The 23,167-nt window shown below is 38.2% G+C and overlaps 1 protein-coding gene across 1 annotated transcript in view; it reads left to right on the forward strand.

The window, feature by feature from the left end:
• Positions 1-23,167, forward strand: part of AFG1L (AFG1 like ATPase) — a 226,300-nt gene that overhangs the window by 149,561 nt on the left and 53,572 nt on the right. The window contains exon 9 of the mRNA XM_034991745.1: positions 10,072-10,154. Coding sequence (XP_034847636.1) covers positions 10,072-10,154 — 83 coding nt within the window. The remainder of the gene's footprint in view (positions 1-10,071; positions 10,155-23,167) is intronic.

Here is a 23,167-nt window from a genome sequence, read left to right on the forward strand (position 1 = left end):
TTTCTAAATAATTGCCAGTTAATGCTAACATGCAGTCAGTGTTGAGAACCACTGGTCTACCAGCCAGGGTATTTCCATCTTCCCTGCCACTTGCATTGGTTTAGGAAACTCAGAGTTAGCTTGTGTCTTTTTCTAAGCTACATGAGTTGATTGTGGCGGGTGTAAGCCGCCAAATCAGCATAGCTCACGACTTTTGTTTTATGAATGTGGATATGTTCTCAGTTTCATCTCTTTGTCATTGAAGAAACCCTGCCTTGGGATGAAGCTCTTACTTGGAGGAAGGTAGAATTCCTTGTCTGAATTTTCTGTCTCAGCTGAGTTCTGACAAAGACTTTCTCCTTGACTGTACTTTCGTTAGCCTCCTTGAAGCCCTCTTCTCTACTAGGCCTCAACCTTGGCCTACCATGTCCTTGTCAGTCTTTGCTGAGTCTAGTTTTAGCAAGAATCCTGCTAAGTCAGTTCCCATTTTATCATAAAAGCTCCTTGGGAAAGGGACTGTACTGGTTGGCTTTTTCCTGTAGTTTCTGACATATTAATCTGCACCTAAGCTTCGCACATAGATGAGTTTGCTAATGATTTGTTCAGTTGATCAGTATTTACTGAGCATTTACTATATATTATGTACTAGATATTGTGCTAGGTGCTAGGGACACAATGATGAACAACATAAACATGATCCTTATCTCAGAACTTACAAGCTTGAAACCCAAATCTGTTTCTGTTATCTTAGTGATTGTAAGAAAGCTTCCAATTTTTTATGTGCAGTATAATGTAACTGGATAGAGTTTCTGAAAAGTTGCTCCGTATCATTTTTGTATGGGGTATGGTTACAATAAGTAAATGAATCTATTCATTGCAACACAGCTGCTTCTCAAAATAACCATCAGGACTAGGCCTTACCTGGTTAGCATATGATCAGAAGGCAGCAGAGGTAGGACTGTCCCAAGCAGGCTGACAGAGTTCTACAAGGACTTGCAATAAACCCATGTGAATTTTGCATTGCCTTTATATCCAAGTAAGAGACCTGGTTGCTTGAACATTTCCTGGGTATGGAGGCAATATAGCAAAGTAATTAAAAATATGAACATTGGAACCAAAATGCTTGGGTTGGAATCCTGGTTCTCTTATCGAAACCCAAGTTCGGCTGCCCCTTGCTCAAAAGGCCAATACCAAGAGATGAGTTTTGACTGGAAAAGAATATGAACTTTATTCAGGAGGCTGGCCAGCTGGGTAGAAGGTGGACTCTTGATTTTTAAAGGGGTTTGATCAGGTAAGGGAGTACAGTGGTCTGACATTTCTGGATTATGTGCAGATTTGATGATGCCAGCTACAGTGTTATCTTGGTGCTCGGAGGTTGTGCAAGAAGTTATGGGTCCTTGGTGCCCAGGGGTGATTGTGCAAGAAGGTCTGGTTCCTTGGTACCTGGGGGTGGTTGGGCAAGAGTACTCTGTTCTTTCTGCAAAGGAGGGCAAGATCTACAGATGTGCAAAGGGAGGTCAGTAAAGTCATTGTGTGACCTTAAAAAGAAAAAAAAAAAAACGTTTTACTAAAAGATTGCTGGCCTATCAGAAAGCCAAGGTGGCTTTAAGCAGACTTGCTGGCCTCTGTGGCCTAGGAATGTTCTGGTCCTTCATTCCCCAAGGCCAGGGGTCTGCCAGTCTCAAAGAAAGTAAAGTAAATTAGTTCTGTTACAGATCAAGGACCTTAAGGCAGCAGGCAAGGGAGTGTGTCAACTTGAAGCAAGTTAACACTTAAGATCAGCTGGAATGCTGTTACAGTTCTACCACTTTTGAGGTTTTTTATAATGGACAGGTTACTTCTCTTGTGCTTTAATGTCCTTATCTATCTGTAAAGTGGGAATGATAATTCCACCAATTTTATAGAGTGTGAGAGGCATATATTTAAAGGGTATGCCTTTAAAACCCTTACAAAATGGTTTACCCTTTATATATGGCACATGGTAAACCCTTACATTAGTGTTTGCTATTTAATGATGTTGATGATGAAGATGGACCCATTTATTTACACCTCAAATTACCAAGTTTATGGCAGTTTTATTATGAGATCTTTTAAAATATGAGCAGAAACTTCATATGTATTTTGTAGGAGAGAGTAATTGTCTGAGATTAGTTTGTACTTCCCCTTTTTGCACCTATGAGAGAAGGAAATAAATCATCCTCATCATTGGACTCCAGTCCTGCTTCATAGGGCCTGTGAGTAGATGGTGCCATGTAGTGAGTTAAGCAGGCAATTCTTGCTCTCTTGGAGTTCACCTTCCAAGACTGACAACATCAGTTTAGATGATCAGGTGCAGGTCACAAAAATAGTGGGCCATGAGTTGACCAGACACTTTAAACATAGAAAACGTCCTATATAATGGAAGATTGCTATAATACTATCCAGTATAGTATAGAATTTAGTATAGGATGAACATATCTCATACACAGTTTTGAACTAAATAGTTAAAGGAAATTATAATGGAATCATACAGTGTGGACTTCTAGAAGACCAATTAGCATATTTATGCTGTGCAGAGGTAATTGATTTGGGACAGGGAGGGAGGAATTGGGAAACAAAAAATAATCATGTAAATTGTATAAGGCTAAAGACAAATGATCCTGTAACTACTGTGTTACATGGTGAGAAGATCATAGATTTGGGGGCATGAGTGACCCGGGCAAATCATGGCTCAGCTACCTACAAACTATGTGGCCTCTCTAGAGCTCTTTGAATTGTGAAATTACTGTATTTTCCCTTCCAACTGTGGCTGCAGAAAGAGGCAGATTTTGGCTCACCTTATAAGCAAGTGTATACAGCTGTGCTTTTTAGCTTCAGTCCTGGCTTTTTTTTTTTTTTTTTTAATGTCACAATTGTTCTTTCCTTTTTTATGGTCTTTAAAAAATGTCTTCCTGTATGCTTATTAATGGGACAAGAGTGTTAGTAATGTATTAGTTTGCTTGGGCTCCCATAACAAAATACCACAGACTGGTGGCTTAAACAACAGAAATGTATTTTCTCACAGTTCTGGAGGCTAGAAGTCCAAGATCAAGGTGTTGGCGGGGTTGGTTTCTTCTGAGGCATCTCTCCTTGACTTGCAGATGGCTGTCTTTTCCCTCTGCCTTCACATGGTCCTTCCTCTTTCGCATGTCTGTGTCTAATTTCCTCCTCTCGTGAGTACACCAGTCATATTGGATTAGGGCCTACCCTAAAAAAAACACAAAAAAACACCTCATTTTAATGTAATCACATCTTTAAAGGCTCAGTCTCCAAGTACAGTCACATTCTGCAGTACTGGGGGTTAGGACTTCAACATACAAATTTGCAGGGAGGGCGCCTGGGTGGCTCAGTTGGTTAAGCGACTGCCTTCGGCTCAGGTCATGATCCTGGAGTCCCTGGATCGAGTCCCGCATCAGGCTCCCTGCTTGGCAGGGAGCCTGCTTCTGCCTCTGACCCTCCCCCCTCTCATGTGCTCTCTCTCTCTCATTCTCTCTGTCTCAAATAAATAAATAAAATCTTAAAAAAAAAAAAAAAACAAATTTGCAGGGAACACAGTTTAGCCCATTGCAGTGATTTTAAAAAAGTAATCTCCTCCTTAAATTTCCTCAACTGTAAAATGAGGATAAAAAAATTACTCTATGATTATTGTGAGGATTATATGAGGTAAGTTCAAGTTATTATGCATTATCACAAGTGAGACATAAGAGCACTTGGCAGTGGCTAAAGTGTCTTATTTCCTGCTTTTTGGAAGGGAAGAGAAATTTTGAAACTGCTTGATAAAAGGAAGAGATGTAAACCTTACCAAGTAAGGTGGTAGGATGTGGATATTTTAAGCAAGAGACAAGTGGGGTAGCCAGGGAGTGGGGCAGTGGGAAAAAAATTTTTTTAATGTATTTTGGAATATTTGAGCAAGAAAGCAAAGGAGGCAAAGTGATTTGTGGTAGACTCTGAGCCTTAGGTCTACTTCAGAACTAAAAAGTTCTGAACAAGAACTTAGCTGTGAAGTGTGAGAACTTCAGGATTGTATTAAGAATTTTATTTTATTTTTTATTTTTATTTTTAAAGATTTTATTTATTTATTTGAGAGAGAGAGACTGAGAGAGAGAGCATGAAAGGGGGGAGGGTCGGGAGGGTCAGAGGGAGAAGCAGATTCCCCGCCGAGCAGGGAGCCTGATGCGGGACTCAATCTTGGGACTCCAGGATCATGACCTGAGCCGAAGGCAGTCGCTTAACCAACTGAGCCACCCAGGCGCCCCATGTATTAAGAATTTTAGATTGAGGGGTGCCTGGGTGGCTCAGTCGGTTAAGTGTTGGACTCTTGGTTTCAGCTCAGGTCATGATCAGGGTTATGAGATCAAGCCCCTCATCAGGCTCTACAGTTGGTGCAGAGTCTGCTCAAGATTCTCTCTCTTTTCCCCTCTGCTCCTCTCCCTGCCTGTGTGCATGCCTGTGCATTCTCTCTCCAATAATAAATAAAATCTTTTTTTTAAAGATTTATTTATTTGAGAGAGAGAGTGCATGAGCACAGGGAGGAGCAGAGGGAGAGAGAGAATCTCAAGCAGACTCCCCACTGAGTATGGAGCCCAAGTGGGGGCTCTATTTCACAATCCTGAAATCATGACCTGAGCAGAAATCAAGAGTGGGCTGTTTAACCAACTGAGCCACGCAGGCACCCCAACAAATGAAATCTTAAAAAAGACGAATTTTAGACTGAAAGAGATCATAATTCAATTCCTTTATTTTATAAAAGAGAAAACTGAGGGGAAAGTTAAGTAACAGGCTAAAATCGCAATTTCTGAGAAATTGGCAAAGGACTTAGCAACTTTGAAAAATGATGTCCATGATTGGGAGAAGAAGAAAATGGTAACTTTGAGGCAAATATCTGAATTCTACCAGGCTGTCAGAGCAAAAGCTTATTCATTATTGTATTTCTAGGAAACAGGGAAGTACCCAGTATATAGTGTTCAGTGTTTGTTAAGTTAATCCAAAGTAAATACTGAATTTGCAGGGGACTTGTTAAACTGTAAGTGTATAGTTTTTGTGATATAAAACAATGTAGCATATTTGCAAAAAATATGGGACATCTTTAGTATCATCCTGAAAAATTAACATACAAAAATATTACATTAATAATTGAATTTCTAAGACTGCTGGATATAAGGTGAGCATTCAAAAATCAATTGTATTTCTTTATACCAGTAGCAAACACATACTTAGGAATGCTCATACACCACTCTTGGGAGTGTAGGTTGTGCATCGCCTTGGAACCCTGGCAGCGTTCGCTAAAGCTAAGCAGACTCTTATCCTATGGCCAAGCAGTTACTCTTCTAGGTATATATCCAACAAGAGCATGTGCATGTGTGCGCCAAGACTCACATGCAGAAATGTTCGTGGCTGCATTATTTGAAAGAGCAAGTAACTAGAAACAGCCCAAATGTCCATCAACAGTAGAATGAGTCGATAAATTGTGGCTTATTCACATAGTGGATATGACACACCAACCAAACTAAGTATACACGACATGAGAATGGGTGAATCTCACAAACATAAAGGAGCCCAATCACAAAAGAATACATACTGGGTGGTTCTATTTATATAAAACTCCCCAAACAGGCAAAATTCTATGTTGCTAGAATCAGCATACTGGTTACCTTTGAAGAGATAGAAGAGAATACTAGAGGGACTTCACAGGTGCTAGTAATGTTCTGTTTCTTGACTGAGCTGGACATTTATGACTTGTGTATTTCTCTGTATTTATGTTATACTTACATCATAAGAAGCTTAAAAATATGTCCAAGCTTATCATGTGTTGAATTTTTATATATCATTGCTTAAGCTTAAAAGTGGTAGCACATGATTGTTTTAAATGAGATTGAAGCAGGTTTCTTAGAATGTACACCTGCTTCAGCATGTATATCTGGATGTATATCCCGTCTCAAAAAAAAAAAAGAGACCCCCACCCAGTCTCCTTTTTTTTGGCTCAATATCTTTCTTGTATTCTTACTTGTCATTGACTTACAGAATTATATTCTCAGCAAACAAAATAGTACAGTATACACTGTGGCTTTCCTGTATTTAAATGTAGTTATTTCTCTCATAGAACTTTTAAGATCTTGGAAAGAATTAAGCTTAGAACTGTGTGTATAAATATGATCCCAATTTCTCTGTCAGCATCTCTGTACATGTAGAAAAAACTTGAAGGATATCAGCTATAAGCAAACTTTTTTTCTGAGAAGGGGATAGACTTTCATTTCTACCTTTGTACTTTTAATATTTGAATTTTTTACAATGAGCCTGGATCACTTTTTTTTTTAGCTTAAAAACATACAGTTTTAAAGCACTTAAGTTAAAAGACAGATTTTAGTTATTTAAGTATTTTATTTCCTGGAACTAGAAAGGCTTCAGCCATATTTTCCTCTTATGCTTACTTATTAAAAATGTATAAAACTGATCAGTTAAATATTGTCAAAAAACTTCAATAGTGTATATCTTTTAAGTTCCTATTTAATATAATCACTTAGATAAGACATAAAACTTTGTTATGTGTTTTTTCTTTTTCCATTGTAAGCAATATTACTTTTATAATAAAGAGTATTTAAGGTAGGCAAATCTTTATTATTTCAGTCTTTGCTTACAAGGTTAATATATTGTGGTTTTAAAGGATTTTCTCCACAATATTTATTGTTCTTTTGTTCCAACTTGGAAGGAAAAAGCCAGAGTAGAAGCTATATAAAGTTATTTTGTGAGATGGCTATTTTTCTGATGGTATTATTCAAAGTTGCTAAAAATACACACAATAGATCTTGAGGAAAATGCAAACTGCTAGAATATGGTTCTTTTAGTAGTACATTTTTCTTTGCAAAGTCAAGGCCTTTCACTCATGCATATGCTCCCACGGGTGCGTTCACCTCCCTCCGTTTCCTCCCCAAATTTCCTAATTGCATTTTTAGATTGTGTAATTGTATTTGTCCTTTGTATAGGTAAATATACAAACTATTTTAAAATAACTTTCTTTTGGTAGCTGATTAGTTTTATTCACTGCAATTGGATGGTGATAAGAGGTCACAGGTCTTGTAACTATCTCTGGAAATTAGGAAATTAAACCATGCCCTTTTGACTAGAATCATCAACTTGGAATTAGTTTAGCTTTCACCCTCCTCCATCCTTCTGCAAAGTGTTCTGAAGAAGTTAGCTTAAGTGAATAAAATCTGAAAATTTGAGGTTTATTTTTCTTTAAAAATATAAACGGAGTGTTAGTATTTTTCAGACAATTAAGAGCTAAAATCTGAGGGCTTTGGTTGTAGTTCTTTTGCTGCTGATTAGGTATTCCTCAGTGGTGATTAGTGAATGTACAAATGCAATCATTCAGTAGGGCTTAATCACTCCTATGAGAGAGAAGTTAGTTACCCGGAAAGAGAAATTGAAGCTTGTATAACTTCCATTAGTCTTATTTTTTAATAGCAAAAAAATAAAGAAAAAATTTTGGCTAAATTAGGAATATTGGGTCATAGAAGATAAAGTGTGGTTTAAAAGAAATAGAGAGCCTGGGTAAATATGCTTACATGAATATATTGCTGTGCTATTTATTATATTGTCTGTGGTACAGCTAGCTTATGAAAAACTGGCCCTTACCACAGCAGGACAGACTTCCCTCAGAGAGATAGAGTGTGAAGTGCTAGCTAAAAAAGTCCATCTCCTCTTTGTACTGGGTGGCTGGGCCCCCACAATGACAGCCTGGGCAAGGGGGAGGAGGTACCTCTTTTCCCAATTTTAGTACATTACTCAAAGTTGAGAAGAAGAGAGATATATGGCTATACCCTTTTTTCAAAAAACAGATCATTTGAGGCAAGAGGAGAGTGGAATGCATGTATTTAGGCAACACCATATTCCTTTCTGGTGAGATGGGTTACAGGCCCCGAGTCCCAAGAGTGAGGCCTGGGGAGTGGGTATGAGTCACTTGGAATGGTGAGCTGTGGAGGTCTCTATGGGGAGGCCCACCAGCTGCTCAGGTCTAGCACTGTAGTGTGGCATGACTTTGTTAAGTTCAGGGGTTGTTTGTCACAGGTAGTGTTCAAGGGCTGTGTTTTGTAGACTTCCCCAGAGGACCAGCTTCTTCTTGGGGATTATTTTATTTTATTTTTTAAAAGATCTTACTTATTTATTTGAGAGAGAGAATGAGTGAGAGAGAGAGAGAGAGCTTGAGAGCGAGCACGAGTTGGGGGAGTATTTTATTTCCTGGAACTAGAAAGGAAGCAGACTCCCTGCTGAGCAGGGAGCCCAACGCAAGACTCGATCCCAAGACCCTGGGATCAAAATACTCCAGCCTTCCAGCCCTGATTTCTGGGTTATTCCTAAGGTGATCCACTGTCCCAGTTTGCCCAGGACTGTCCTGATGTGAGCACCAAAAGCCCTGCAACCGGGGAAACCCCTCAGTCCCAGGGCGATGGTTGATCGCCCTATTTTACTTTCTTGAGCCACTTGGCAGCTGCAGCATGGAAGAAGGGAAGTGTATTCTCCCTGCCACTGTGTACAGTCTCTTCCCTGCAGTGCAGAGGATAAACAGCCCTCAGCTCTTGGGTAGCAGTTCAACCCAGGATGCAGTTTTCGAGCAGAAGAATGTAGCTACATTTCAAGTGTGCCCCGATATGACTGTTCCGATTATCTATTGCTGCATAACAAATGACTGAAAAAATTAGAGGCTTAAAACAACATTGCTTCATTCTCTCTCCCTGTTTTCTGTGGGTCAGGGATTTGAGAAAGCCTTAGCCGGCAATTCTGGCTCCCTTAGTACCATAGTGGCAACAACTGGAACAGCTGGGGCCTGGTGAGACCTCTGTCTTCATGTCATCTCAGGGCCCCTCCAGGCCGTGTCTCTGTCTGGGTTGCTTTAAGCTCCTCCAGGCAGTTTGATGCTCACCTAGCAGTTCAGGGTTCCAGAGCAAGTGTTCTAGCTAGGGAGTAAGAAGCTGCCTTGGCTGTGTCACATAGGATACTGTTGCATAGCATCATCTTGTCCTAGTCACAAGATTCAGGGGAGGGGGAACATAGACCCCACTTCCCGATGGATGGAATATCAACATCATAACATGTTGGCGTGGGGAGATTATTGCAGCCATCTTTGGAAAATACAGTTTGCCACAATTACCTTGGCCCAAAAAAGCAGTTTTTCACTAATAAAGGTAATGAAGTTGTTAAAATACAATTTTCTCCTCATGAATTTTCATAAAGCAATTTTCATTTAGGTTGAAAACAAAAAGATCAGCCTGTAAATGTTTCTTGAATTGTTCTGAAAACCCTTGCTCACCATTGTTCTACTGGAATGAATATGTGTCTATAATATATAATATATATACCCCCCCTTACCCCTAAAAAGAAAGCCAGCTGACCAAGATAGGTGTAGCAAAAGTTCATAAGCTTCTACAGGAGGAGTTTCAGTGTGTGTGGTGTGAGCACATGTGCCGGGGGGGGGGGGGGGGAGGGGGATGGAAAGGAAAGAGTAATTGGGAGAATAGAAGGACATCAGTGGCATAGGACTCAGGCTGAAGGGAGGTGTCTGCAGCAGGAAAGAACGCTGAAGACATTGATGGCTGGAAAGGGGACTATAAGGGACAAGGGCAGTGGCGGTCATTTACAAATGAAGGGCAGGTATACATATAGCGTAGCTTTAGTAAGAGCATTTGGTTTAAAATGTGGATACTAATGTTCTGGCCTAGCTCTCTCCCATTGTGATGCTGAAGACCCACGAGTTATTCTTTCTGATAGCTTCTTACTTAATGGTTAACAGAAATTGGGATTTAAAAAATTTTTAATGTAATGCACATTATGTAGGAATTTGCTGATTAGCATTGTTTTAGCAAAGTGTCAGAAAGGCATGCTGCTAATCTTCTTTGAACTGAATTCTTTGGGCTTGATATATATTTAATGTTCAACTTTTATGATTCTTACGTGACTACTCTTGTTTTGTCCTAAACTCATTATTTTACTAAAGAAAAATTTCAAAGATTAAAGAAAGAAAAAGGATAGCAGACAGATCATAATTCTAAGCCACCACTTGTTTGTGTGTTTGGATTGCAGAAATACTGTAGTACGGTCCAGCTAGATTCTGGGATTGACTACCGGAAAAGGGAACTTCCTGCTGCAGGAAAACTCTACTATCTGTAAGTTTTTCTTTTTTTTAATTTAATTTTCTAAGTTTAATATCAAATAATCAGGAAAAGAGAAAAATAAGCAGGGTAATTATTAGAGCAGGAAAGGCTAGTTCTGAAGCCTGTGATTTTTAGAATACAAAATGTTATAATGTTAACTTCTTTAAACTGTGTTTTTTGCCATCCACATTTGCATGATTTATAATGTGTGATTGGATGAAACCCTAATTAGTTTTTTGGGGAGGAGTGATGACAGATGGTTAGAAAGTAATGAGATCCTCTTATGAGACTCTAGGATTAAGAGAATATCTTTATTGTGTGAAAGTAATTAATTATTTGTGGACATCTCCTGACAAATGTGCCATTTCTGTTCCCCAAAAATTGTTGTTTTATTTTGTTAGACTGTATTTATCATTGCTGATTGACTTCCATACATAACCATGTAAAATATATATACACAAGTACAACTGGATATATTTTATCTTTTAAAAACAAAGACTCTCCTGAGTAGGAGCCATTTCTAATAATAGATGTATTCAGCCCGTGCAGTTAATGCTGAAAAACAAATAGTTGGTTTTAAAATGTCATTTGTGCGAACCTGAAAAGGGACAAGTGCTTTACAAATGTAAACTGCTGTTTAGCATACGCCACCAGCGTTGGGCACATAGTGGGTTCTCAATAAATAGATCTAAGGGCTAATTGTGATTTAACTCAAAGGCGTGTTTCTGCTAATTTAAATTTTGATAACGTGTGTATGAGAGGTTCAGAAAAGTTCTTGTCTCTGCCACCTTGTAAGCAGAAGTACTTTACTGTTTTTGAAGCAGAAATTAGCTAGAAAAATCACATAATTAAAATTGCATGCTTTACAATGTACCAAGGGGGACTATTTCAGTTTATTATTCAGATTCTGATGATTATTATAGAAGGTTCTTCATGTGCCCTTAAGTACTTTGTCTTTAAAGTACTTTCTTATAGCACTTCTTTCTGCTTTAGCTTGGACTTTTTCCCTTCTGTTTCTTTTATGTTTGTGTTTTCTGGTTTTTATATTTTTCTGGTATTTGCAATCTTTTCCCGATTCTTTGCTACCAATTTCGTGATATTCCAGATGTGTGGTACCTAGAAATTAGCTTCTTATTATTCTCTGCATTCTTTTTCAAAGGGGGCAATTCTTGTTCCCTGTTTTCCCACAAAATGTATCCTTATGTGGAAGAATTAAAACATTTTCCTAATGGGAAGTTCCTTCAGTCGGATGGTAGTCTGGATCTAAATCATGAAATTTGTTTCATACTGCTAGAGAGGTCTCAGTAGAATTTACAGGTCGTGGAAAGCTGCTTTTGTTGGGAGGATAGCCATTTTCTCTCTGACCTGAGGCTGCCTCTTCCTTTTCCTGCTGAAGTACAATTTTAACACAATGAAATTCAGGTTTGTACTTAAAATATGCACTGGAGGAAAACAATATCTAACAACAACCCAGAGTCCAGGAATGAAACTTTGGATCAACTTTCTTAAAAATATATAAATTCATTTAATCCTCAAGGAAGGTAGATTTTGTTCCTGTATTTAACATCAAAAAGGGCTTCACTATAATCTGATAACCCAAACTAGAGAACCTAAAGGCACACCTCACTCAAAGGGTAAGGCAGATATGTGTCCCTGAGGAGAATCAGGAATTAAAATCCTCTCGGGAGTGGGAGAATAATATTAGATACAGAGACACGGTGCTAGGGATGTAATTTATATTGTTTCACATGAGCCCTTAGCGAGAACTTCTTTCATGACAAAGAAAATTTCCTAGGGTCATGTTAACATTTCTGATTTAATTAGGTTTCTTTTGCCCTTGTTCTTTTAGGGAAACTTACTAATTTCCCCCATAACAGATTTTAATGTACCATGTTATATATTGCCCTATTACAGCATGTGTTTCTCTTTATTACCCTATGCCTAAACATCTGGCATTCGTTCCTGAACATACTCCCCCTTTGTCAATCTCATTGGCCCCCTCAGCTACCTGAAAAGAAAAACAAAATTCTAGCCTCCCTCCAGGGGAACATGAAGCAATATCTCAGGATTTCATACAAGCAGAATCCTACATCTGATCTTTAATGAAATAGAAATATTCATTAATTCAGTGTTTTATTAGTCTAACTTTCCAAAAGCTAATTCAAAATGTCCCAAAACATAATCCAAATAATATCAAGAATTATCAGAGATTTTTAAAAGTACCCAAAAAGTTGACTCGGGAACACTTTCTATGGTTCTTAATATCGTCCAGGTAACACAAGAAGTAATTCGTATACGACATTATGTGTTTGTATGTAATCTATTTCAGTTGTAGTTTTACATCATAATAGATATAGAAATCTTACAGTACCTTTATAAATAAGTTCCAGATGTTTTGGGCCCATCCAACGACGTTTTTAATCTCATATAAAACAAACTCTGAAACTTTAAATTTAGCAAGTTACAAATGACAGAAAGCTTGAGCCCAGACATCTGAACTTTTGCAGAAATTAAAACACCCCATGGTTGTCCAATTTTTCATTCTGTGGTAACTGCATGGTCACCCCAGATATGAGCACGAAGTCATTCTCTTCCTTGTCGCTTGGTGGATTGGACTCCATAGGAATCCCATGTGGGGAATATGATTTGCCGAAATCCAAACAGGTCGACTAAGCATTGGGCTTCCTGTTTGTATTTGGGTGTATTTGGTGTATTTGGACTTGTAATTTTTTTAACTGCCTGGTGTTTGCCAAGGGTGGCCCTATCCCATACCTTCCAGAGAATTTCACTGCTTCCAATTAGTTCTCTGCTTGGGAGCTGGTGACAGTGGAGGTTATCATTTTATATATGCAATGAGGTCTCTTTTCAGACAGGCAACACCTTGTTCTTCTTCACCTTGTTCAGACGCTCCCTTGTTCTTTTCTCTTTTTCTTTTTCATTCAGGAACTGAGTAGTACAGGTTCTTTTTCTAAGTCTGTTGAAGGAACCAGGGGTTGGGGGTGGGGAGAGGGTTCCTATTCAAATACCATATCTTCATGCTCACATAAAAACACCCCACCCATAGCAGAGAGGTCATGGCCTCAATGGAAGACTTTAAACTGAACCAGAAGGGATGGGCAGGGAAGGTATTGGGCCTGGGATTTGATTTTACCCAGCTTACCAGCTAATAGGTTTGCCTGTTACTGTTTCATGGATGCTGGCAGAAGACACGAGAGATCTGGGTCAGAGACAAAGGATTTTATGACCCTTGGTGTAGAGAGCATATTGTGTCTGTGCCCTTCTTGCCCTGTGGTCCCATTGTGGGGGGCACAGAGAGTTTTGCCAAGGGCTCAGATGAATACCTGCATAGGCAGTGAGTTGTATTATAGCACAGGAACTCTGAGCTTGGGAAATCTACACCATTTTATAGCCAGAAGTATGCAGGCCTGTTTTTTGTTTCAAGGGAGACATTGCCTCATCCCTCAAGGTTTCTCGTGCCAAACACAACCTTGAGAAATGGTTAGGGCCATGTATTCCTGGCATGCTCAGCAAGATGTGCAGAAGAGTGAGAGACCCATGGAGGACTGTTCTCCCAATAGGGACATTGACCAGACTTTTAACCTTAAAGAAGCTGGGCTTTCTCCCTTTATTTCTTTTGGCTCCTATCCACTGAGTCATCTATTACTTCTACCAAATTATATCTGAACCTGTTATTCAGTTTTTTAATATTTCAGTTAAATTGTCTAAAGATCATTTCACTTTCATGTATATGGGGACTATTGATCATACTGAAATGATGAAAAATATGTTACAACTTTCAGACAAAGCCCAAATATTCACATATTTTTACCTGGTTTAATACAGTACATATAGTCATCTGTCTTTCTAGCCAATCTCAAAAAGAAGTTTCTTCTTACTTTTACCAGTAGAAGTTTCATGTCTCAAGTACTACTAATCTCCCACTTGGGAGATATCTATTCCATATAGAAAATAATTTTTGAGAATATATCTTCAAAAATTAAAAGAAAAGGTGGCTGGCAAAAACCATACAGCTCTGTTTTAGAAGAAAGGTCTGTGAAAACAAAGACTGGAGCTCAAACATGTTAAAACATCCCCACAATTAAAAACTTCGTGTTTCTTGTCTATGAGAGTCCCTATACACACTCCTCTTCCCTCAACTGAGAGAATCAGATCAATGAAAATTTAAAACATTTCTTAGCTCATTTGTCACATCTTTTCATACCTAAAACATTGGCAGAGTTCTGTCTTCTGCCTGGAAGGTTGCCACCTTCTAGTTCACCAGAGTCTCTAGGACATCTTGGGACCTTCTCCCCATCCCCCATCTTTACCATTCCAGGTGTTTCTGTCTTAGACATTGGAATTTACAGTGTCTTAGTTTTTCTTACCAGTTAGAGTGCCAACCCAGTCAGTCATTTCCTGTTCCAGTTCCCACTGAAGAACTTCTGAAACATCTGCCAATAGAAGCAACTTGAAAATTGTTAAGTCTAGTTCCTTTCCTTTTAGACCATAATTTGTTTTAGTTCCATGTTCCTGACCATCCAGAGAACTGTAGCAGGCTGTGTGCATACCCCATTGAAACAATTTTTTCTCTCATCATCTATAACAGGTTTTTGTGGTTGAATGCCAATATGTCACCTATATTCTTTTCCCTTTAATTCCCTGAATTCCCTCATGTACCTTTTTAGATTCTTGTACATTCATATTCATCCTATCTGACACTAGTTTTCATGGTGTCACAATGGAGTGGTGATAGTATTGAAGGGAAAATACCACATAAGTTACGGAATATAAAATTTGTTTAGCAGCAAAGGATACAGAAATATATCCATATGGTGATAGTTGCACAAAAATAGAGGATGACATAGCATATTCTCATTTGATGTTGTAAGTTTTTCTGGCATTTCAGGGCCAATTAGCTGACAAAAGTAGCACCTGATCAGGATAAGGATCCCATCAGGTCACCTTTGTCATTCTTGGGTTGATAGGTGGATGGGGGAGAAGGGAGGCGTATACCCTCCGGTAAGTCTTGACTGCTGTGGAGACTTTGGCTATTGTACGTGACTACTCACCAGGTACAGTTACCAAGTGCAAGCTCTAGGATATGCCTGAGTGTTCACTGTCAATCAGTGTGAATCAAAGCTCAGTTTCCAAGCCTTCATCAAGACCAGACACAACGCTTTCCTGAAGTCTGTTCCTTAAAGGATAAGGGAAAGAATTTCTGCCTCTGGCAGTTAGAGAAACTACTTTCATGGGTTAAGACTGTTGATCTGGCCAATCCTTAAGCCTGGGGAAGAGAAGATGGTTGGGGACATTTTTGATGTTTACAGATTAAATTTTATTCCTTCTTAGCATCATAACACAGAACATATAGGTTTATATACTTAAGAGATAATCATATTCACAAACCAAAATATTTACAGATAAAATAATACAATGTGTGAGATTTGCTTCAAAATAATCCAGGGTGAGGGAATTGTGGGAGGGAAGTCGTTTAGATGAAACAACATTGGCCACAAATTAAGTGGGTGATTGTGTTGAGTTTTTAATACTATTCTCTCTACATGTATGTATGTGTGAAATTTTCCATAATAAAAAGTTTTTTAAAAGATACAGAATCTTTTTTTTTTTCTGATCATACTAGCAGGAATTTTATTAATATTGATGATTCTAAAGAAATAGCTTTTGTTATTTGATTTTCTCCATTGCTTTCTGTTTTCTATTTCATTGATTTCTGTACTGATCTTTATTATTAATTTTATTCTGCTTAGTTTGGATTTAATTGGTTCTTGTTTTTCTAGTTTTTAAAGATAGAAATTTTTTTTTTAAAGATTGTATTTATTCATTTTGACAGAGAGAGAGAGACAGCGAGAGAGGGAACACAAGCGGGTGAAGTGGGAGAGGGAGAAGCAGGCTTCCCGCGGAGCAGGGAGCCTGACGCGGGGCTCGATCCCAGGACCCTGGGATCATGACCTGAGCCGAAGGCAGACGCTTAACAACTGAGCCACCCAGGTGCCCCTAAAGATAGAAATTTAAGTCCTTGATTTGAAACCTTTCTGTTCTTTTTATATAAGCATTTTAATGCTATAAATTTTCTTTTAAGTACCATATGAATTGCATCTCATACATTTCAGTATGTCCTGTTTTCCCTTGTGATTTATTCTTTGACCAATGGGTTATTTAAAAGTATGTTGTCTAACTTCCAAACATTTGATGATTTTTCTATACATACTTTGATTGCTTTTTCTATACATCTGGCTCTGAAATCTATGCTTAGTATTAATGTAGCCACATCAGCTTTTTAAAAATTAGCATTTGCATGATCTATCTTTTTGCTTTCAACTTATCTGTGTCCTACTTAAAATGGTTTCTTGTGAGCAACACATAGTCGGGAATTTATTTTTTATGCAATCTGACATTCTTTTTCTTTAATGGGAGTGTTTAAGCCATTTACATTTAATGTGTTTATTGATATGGTTGGATTTTAATATGCCATTTGTTTTTTCTGTTCTTCCCATTTACCTCTCTCTCTGACTTATTTCATTTTTAAGATTCCATTTTCTCTCTTACGTTAGCTTATTTGCTATACTTTCTTGTTTTTGTTTTTGTGGTTGCTACAGAGTTTAGAGTAAGCATCTTTAACTTATAATAGTCTGCTTTCAAATAACAATTTACCTCTTGATGTAAAATATAAAAATTCTACAACAGTATACTTCCATTTTCACTATCCTGACCTTTGTGCTATTTAGTCCTATATTTTATTGTGTAATGCATTTTATTATGTAAAATAATTATATGTATTTTATATTATATATTGCACAGTACAATGTCATTATTTTTGCTTAAACAGTCAATAATCTTTTAAAGAGATTTTTTAAATAAGAAAAAATTCTTTTACATTTACTTACATGAATACCATTTCTTATGCTCTTCATTCTGTTATATAGATTGAAATTTCCATTTGGTTTCATTTTCCTTCTTTTTGAAGGTCTTTAACATTTTTTGCAGTGGTATTCTGGTAGTGGTGAATTTTCTCATCTTTTGTGTGTCTCATATGTCTCTAAAGTCTTTTGTTTTTATTTCTGAAGGACATTTTTGCTAGCTAGAGAATTTGTGGTTGACAGATTTTTTTTTTCCTTTCAGGACATTAAATGTTGTTGCTTGATTATCTTGTGACTTGTATTGTTTCTAATGAGAAATCTATCATTCTTTGTCCTTCTTTACATAAGATGTCTTTTCACTAGCTGCTTCTACAGTTTTCTTTTTGTTATTGTTTTTAAGCTCTTTGTTTATGATGTGCCTTGGTGTGACTTTGTTTGTTTGTTTCTTTTTCCCAAGATTGGTTGTACTTCTTGGATCTGTGAGTTTATAATTTTAATTTGGAGAATTTTTATTCCTTATTTCTTCACATACTTTGTCCCTTTCTCCCCTTCTCCAATTTCTGGGACTCCAGTTACACCTATATGAGACCTCTTTATGTTGTCTCACAGCTTCCTGATTCTCTGTTCTTTTTTTTTTTTCCAATCTTTTTTTCAATCTTGTTTCATTTTGGGTAGTTTCTTTGGCATTGTGTAATCTGTTATTAATCCTATCCAGGGTATTGTTCATGTCAGACATGGTATTTTTTTCTTTCTAGAAGTTCAACTTCCAGAAGACTTTATATCTTCTTTCTCTGTTCTTAATATCCTCATGCCTTCCAGGGCACCTGGGTGGCTCAGTTGGTTAAGGGTTTGCCTTGGGCTCATGTCAGGATCCCAGAATCCCGAGATCGAGTAGGCTGCTTGTCCTTCTCCCTCTGCCCCTCCCTCTGCTCTCTCTCTCTCCCTCTCTCAAATAAATAAATAAAATCTTTTAAAAAAATATCCTCATGCCTCCCTCTGCCTTATTGAACATACAGAGAATATTTATAGTCACCGTTTCAAATGTCTTTGTCCACTAATTCTACCACATATGTCATTTTGGGGTCTATTTCTACTGATTGATTTTTATCCTTTTTATTTTTAAAGATTTATTTATTTTATTTTGGAGAGAGCACACAAGAGGGAGGAGGGGCAAAGGGAGAGAGAAAAAAATCCTCAAGGAGACTCCCCACTGAGTGTGGAGCCCAGTATGGGAGTTGATCCCAGGACCCCAAGATGACCACCTGAACAGAAATCGAGAGTCAGATGCCTAACTGACTGAGCCACACAGGTCCCTGGATTTTTATCCTTTTTAGAAGTTATATTCTCCTGCTTCTTTGCATGCCTGTTGATTTTTATTGAAGGCCAAATATTGTGATTTTATATTTTGGGCTTTGTTCTAGGACACAATTAAGTTATTTGGAAATAATTGTATCCTTTCAAGGCTGAGCTTTGTAAAGTGGGAGCAGAGTAACTTTTATTCTACAGCTAATTATTCTCACTAGTGAAGTAATACTCTTCTGAGGACTCTACTTGATACTCCATGTATTAGTAGGGCAATCTACTCTGATTGGAGGAAATATGAACTATTTCTGGCCATTATGAGCTCCATGGGTAATGCTGTGTGATTTGTTGGCGTTCTGTTGTTTGTCTGTTTGGCCCAACCTCCCTCCCTGCCCCCTCATCGCCACCCCACTCCGGAGGCCTGGGGGTACAGGAGACATTAAAGCCAAGAGTCCTGTCGTTGGGCAATTTTGAGGACTCCGACGCTCAAATGCCAGGCCTCCTGGTGACAACTACAGCCTCTTGGTCTGAAGTCATCCATTTCCTATTCTTTGCTCTGCTTCACCAGTAGCATATTCCACCTCCAGCCTTGAGTCATTTCTTCTCATGCATGCACAGATTAGTATTCAGTTCAAAGACCTGAAAGGGACCCTTTGCAGATCATGGAAACTTTGTCTTTGGGTGTGTAGCGCTCTCTTCAGTATTCTACCTTGCAAATTCTAGTTGCTGTGGCCTCCCCAAATTCTGATTTCTCAACTCAAAGACCATTGGGATCTGATCAAGTTTCCTCTTCTGAAGCCTGGAGGCTCACCTCATTTGTTTTCTTTCCCTCAGGGGTCACTGTCCTGTGCTTTCTGTGCTCCAGTGTCTGAAAAACATTGTTTCATATAGTTTAGACAGTCTGTAGTTATTTAAGGTAGGAGGATAATCTGGGCCTTGTTACTTCATTATGGCCAGAAGTGGAAGTTTCCAATCTATTATCCTGAAAACAGGTAAATAAAAGAATCAAGTATTTTTCCTGCCTGTTTTAAAAGAACTGATTTTTAGTATAACAAAATAGTTGATGGGGGATGCTTATCTTTATAGGAGTTTTATAGATAACAGAAGAAAAAAGAATGAAAATTAGAATATCACCATTTTGTAAAACCCACATAATATAATGGAACTAGTTAATGATCTTAAGTTCTGTAATAATTGCAATAGAAATGGAACCTGAATTTGATTTACAGGAATTCAATTTACAGGAAATATTAGGAGCAATGGAATATGTTAAATAACATCATGGGAGTATATTCACCAAAATGTAGACTGCAGATTTTTTTAATGACATAAATAACTTGCTTCTTCAGCAAATAAAAAAAGAGAACCTATAGTTTAAAAGAGACTTAAGGACTAGAACTCGCAGGAATTCAGTAAAGTGGCAGGATATAAAATCAATGCACAGAAATCAGTGGCATTCCTATACACCAACAACAAGACAGAAGAAAGAGAAATGAAGGAGTCGATTCCATTTACAATTGCACCCAAAACCATAAGATACCTAGGAATAAATCTAACCAAAGAGGCAAAGGATCTGTACTCAGAAAACTATAAAATACTCATGAAAGAAATTGAGGAAGACACAAAGAAATGGAAAAATGTTTCATGCTCATGGATTGGAGGAACAAATATTGTGAAGATGTCAGTGCTACCCAGAGCAATCTACACATTCAGTGCAATCCCCATCAAAATACCATCCACTTTTTTCAAAGAAATGAAACAAATAATCCTAAAATTTGTATGGAACCAGAAAAGACCCCGAATAGCCAGAGAAATGTTGAAAAAGAAAAGCAAAGCTGGTGGCATCACAATTCCGGACTTCGAGCTCTATTACAAAGCTGTCATCATCAAGACAGTATGGTAGTGGCACAAAAACAGACACACGGATCAATGGAACAGAATAGAGAGCCCAGAAATAGACCCTCAACTCTATCGTCAACTAATCTTTGACAAAGCAGGAAAGAATATCCAGTGGAAAAAAGACAGTCTCTTCAACAAATGGTGTTGGGAAAATTGGACAGCCACATGCAGAAGAATGAAACTGGACCATTTCCTTACACCACACACAAAAACAGACTCAAAATGGTTGAAAGACCTAAATGTGAGACAGGAGTCCATCAAAATCCTAAAGGAGAACACAGGCAGCAACCTCTTCGACCTCAGCCGCAGCAACTTCTTCCTAGAAACATCGCCAAAGGCAAGGGAAGCAAGGGCAAAAATGAACTATTGGGACTTCATCAAGATAAAAAGCTTTTGCACAGCAAAGGAAACAGTCAACAAAACCAAAAGACAACTAACAGAATGGGAGAAGATATTTGCAAATGACGTGTCAGATAAAGGGCTAGTATCCAAAATCTATAAAGAACTTCTTAAACTCAACACCCAAAGAACAAATGATCCGATCAAGAAATGGGCAGAAGATATGAACAGACATTTTTGCAAAGAAGACATCCAAATGGCCAACAGACACATGAAAAAGTGCTCAACATCGCTCAGCATCAGGGAAATCCAAATCAAACCCTCAGTGAGATATCACCTCACACCAGTCAGAATGACTAAAATTAACAAGTCAGGAAACAACAGATGTTGGCGGGGATGCAGAGAAAGGGGAACCCTCCTACACTGTTGGTGGGAATGCAAGCTGGTGCAGCCACTCTGGAAAACAGTATGGAGTTTCCTCAAAAAGTTGAAAATAGAGCTACCCTACAACCCAGCAATTGCACTACTGGGTATTTACCCCAAAGATACAAATGTAGGGATCCGAAGGGGTACATGCACCCTGATGTTTATAGCAGCAGTGTCCACAATAGCCAAACTGTGGAAAGAGCCAAGATGTCCATCGACAGATGAATGGATAAAGAAGAGGTGGTATATATACACAATGGAATATTATGCAGCCATCAAAAGGAATGAGATCTTGCCATTTGCAATGACGTGGATGGAACTGGAGGGTGTTATGCTGAGCGAAATAAGTCAGTCAGAGAAAAACATGTATCATATGACCTCACTGATATGAGGAATTCTTAATCTCAGGAAACAAACACTGGAGTGGTGGGGTGTGGGAGGGATGGGGTGGCTGGGTGATAGACATTGGGGAGGGTATGTGCTATGGTGAGTGCTGTGAATTGTGCAAGACTGTTGAATCACAGATCTGTACATCTGAAACAAATAATACAATATATGTTAAAAAAAAAAAAAGATAGCAGGAGGGGAAGAATGAAGGGGGGGAATTGGAGGGGGAGATGAACCATGAGAGATGATGGACTCTGAAAAACAAACTGAGGGTTCTAGAGGGGAGGGGTGTGGGAGGATGGGTTAGCCTGGTGATGGGTATTAAAGAGGGCACGTTCTGCATGGAGCACTGGGTGTTATACACAAACAATGAATCATGGAACACTACATCAAAAACTAATGATGTAATGTATGGTGATTAACAACAATAAAAATTTAAAAAAAAGAGAGAGAGACTTAAGGAACATATCAATCAATTGCTGTGTGTAGACCTTACTTAGATCCTGAATCAAACAAACTGTAAGAAAAAAGCAAAAAACAAAAACACTATGCAACAACAATCAGAGAAATTCACACACTAACTGCATATGTCATGACATTGAAGAATTAGTGTTAGCTTTGTTAGGTGTGATAAGGATATTATACTTATTTTTTAACAGCTTTATTGAAACAGAATTCACATGCCATACAGTTCACCCATTTAAAGTGTATAATTAATGACTTTTAGTATATTCATGGAATTATGCAACCAGAACCACAGTCTGTTGTAGAATATTTTTATCACTCAACCAACCACCGACCAGCCCAGGCAACCACTAATCTACTTTCTGCCTCTCTGTATTTGCCCATTCCTTTGTGATTGCCTTCTTTCACTTAGCATAATTTTTTCAGGATTCATATTATTATTGCCAAACAATATTCCATTAAATATAGAACTTTTATTTATCCACTCATTAGTTGATGGATATTTGGGTTGTTCCTGCTTTTTGGCTATTGTGAATAATGCTGCTGTGAACATTCATGTACAAGTTTTTTTGTGTGTGTGTGTGGACTTACATTTTTATTTCTTTTGTGTATACCTAGGAGTGGAATTTCTGGGTGTGGTTAGTTCTACATTTAGTCTTTTGAGGAACTTCCAGACTGTCTTCCAAAGTAGCTGTACCATATTATATCTCCACCAGTAGTGTATGAGGGCTTCAATTTCTTCACATCAGTGACATCACCTGTCAATACCTCTGTTATTGTAGCCACGTGTATTAGTTTCCTAGGAATGTTCTTACAAAGTACCATGATCTGGGTGGCTTAAAACACCAGGAATTTATTGTCTTGCAGTTCTGGAGGCAAAAAATCCAAAATCAAGTTTTTGGCAGGGCCTTGCCTCCTCTGAAACCTCTAGGAGAGAATCTTGCCCTTATCTCTTCTCGTTTATATTGTTTGCCGTCAGTACTTGGTGTTCCTCAGCTTATAAATGTGTCAATCCAGTCTCTGCATCTGTTGTCGCATGGTCCTGCTCTGTGTCTCCTTATAAGGGTATTAATCATAGAAGATTAAGGTTCTCCCACTTTACCAACTACATCTATAAAGACCCTATTTACAAGTAAGGGCACATATTAAGGCACTGGGACTTAGGACTTCATATCCTTTTGGGGAAACACAATCCAACCCAAATATAATCCTAGCGAGTGTCAAATGGTATCTCATTATGGTTTCCATTTGCATTTCTCTGATGGCTAATGACATTGAGCACTGTTTCATTTGCTTGTGACCATAGTCTATCTTCTCAGGAGAAAAGTC

The sequence above is a fragment of the Mirounga leonina genome, unplaced genomic scaffold, assembly GCF_011800145.1.
Source record: "Mirounga leonina isolate KUSES-001 unplaced genomic scaffold, KU_Mleo_1.0 Mir_53, whole genome shotgun sequence".
NCBI classification, from domain to species: domain Eukaryota; kingdom Metazoa; phylum Chordata; class Mammalia; order Carnivora; family Phocidae; genus Mirounga; species Mirounga leonina.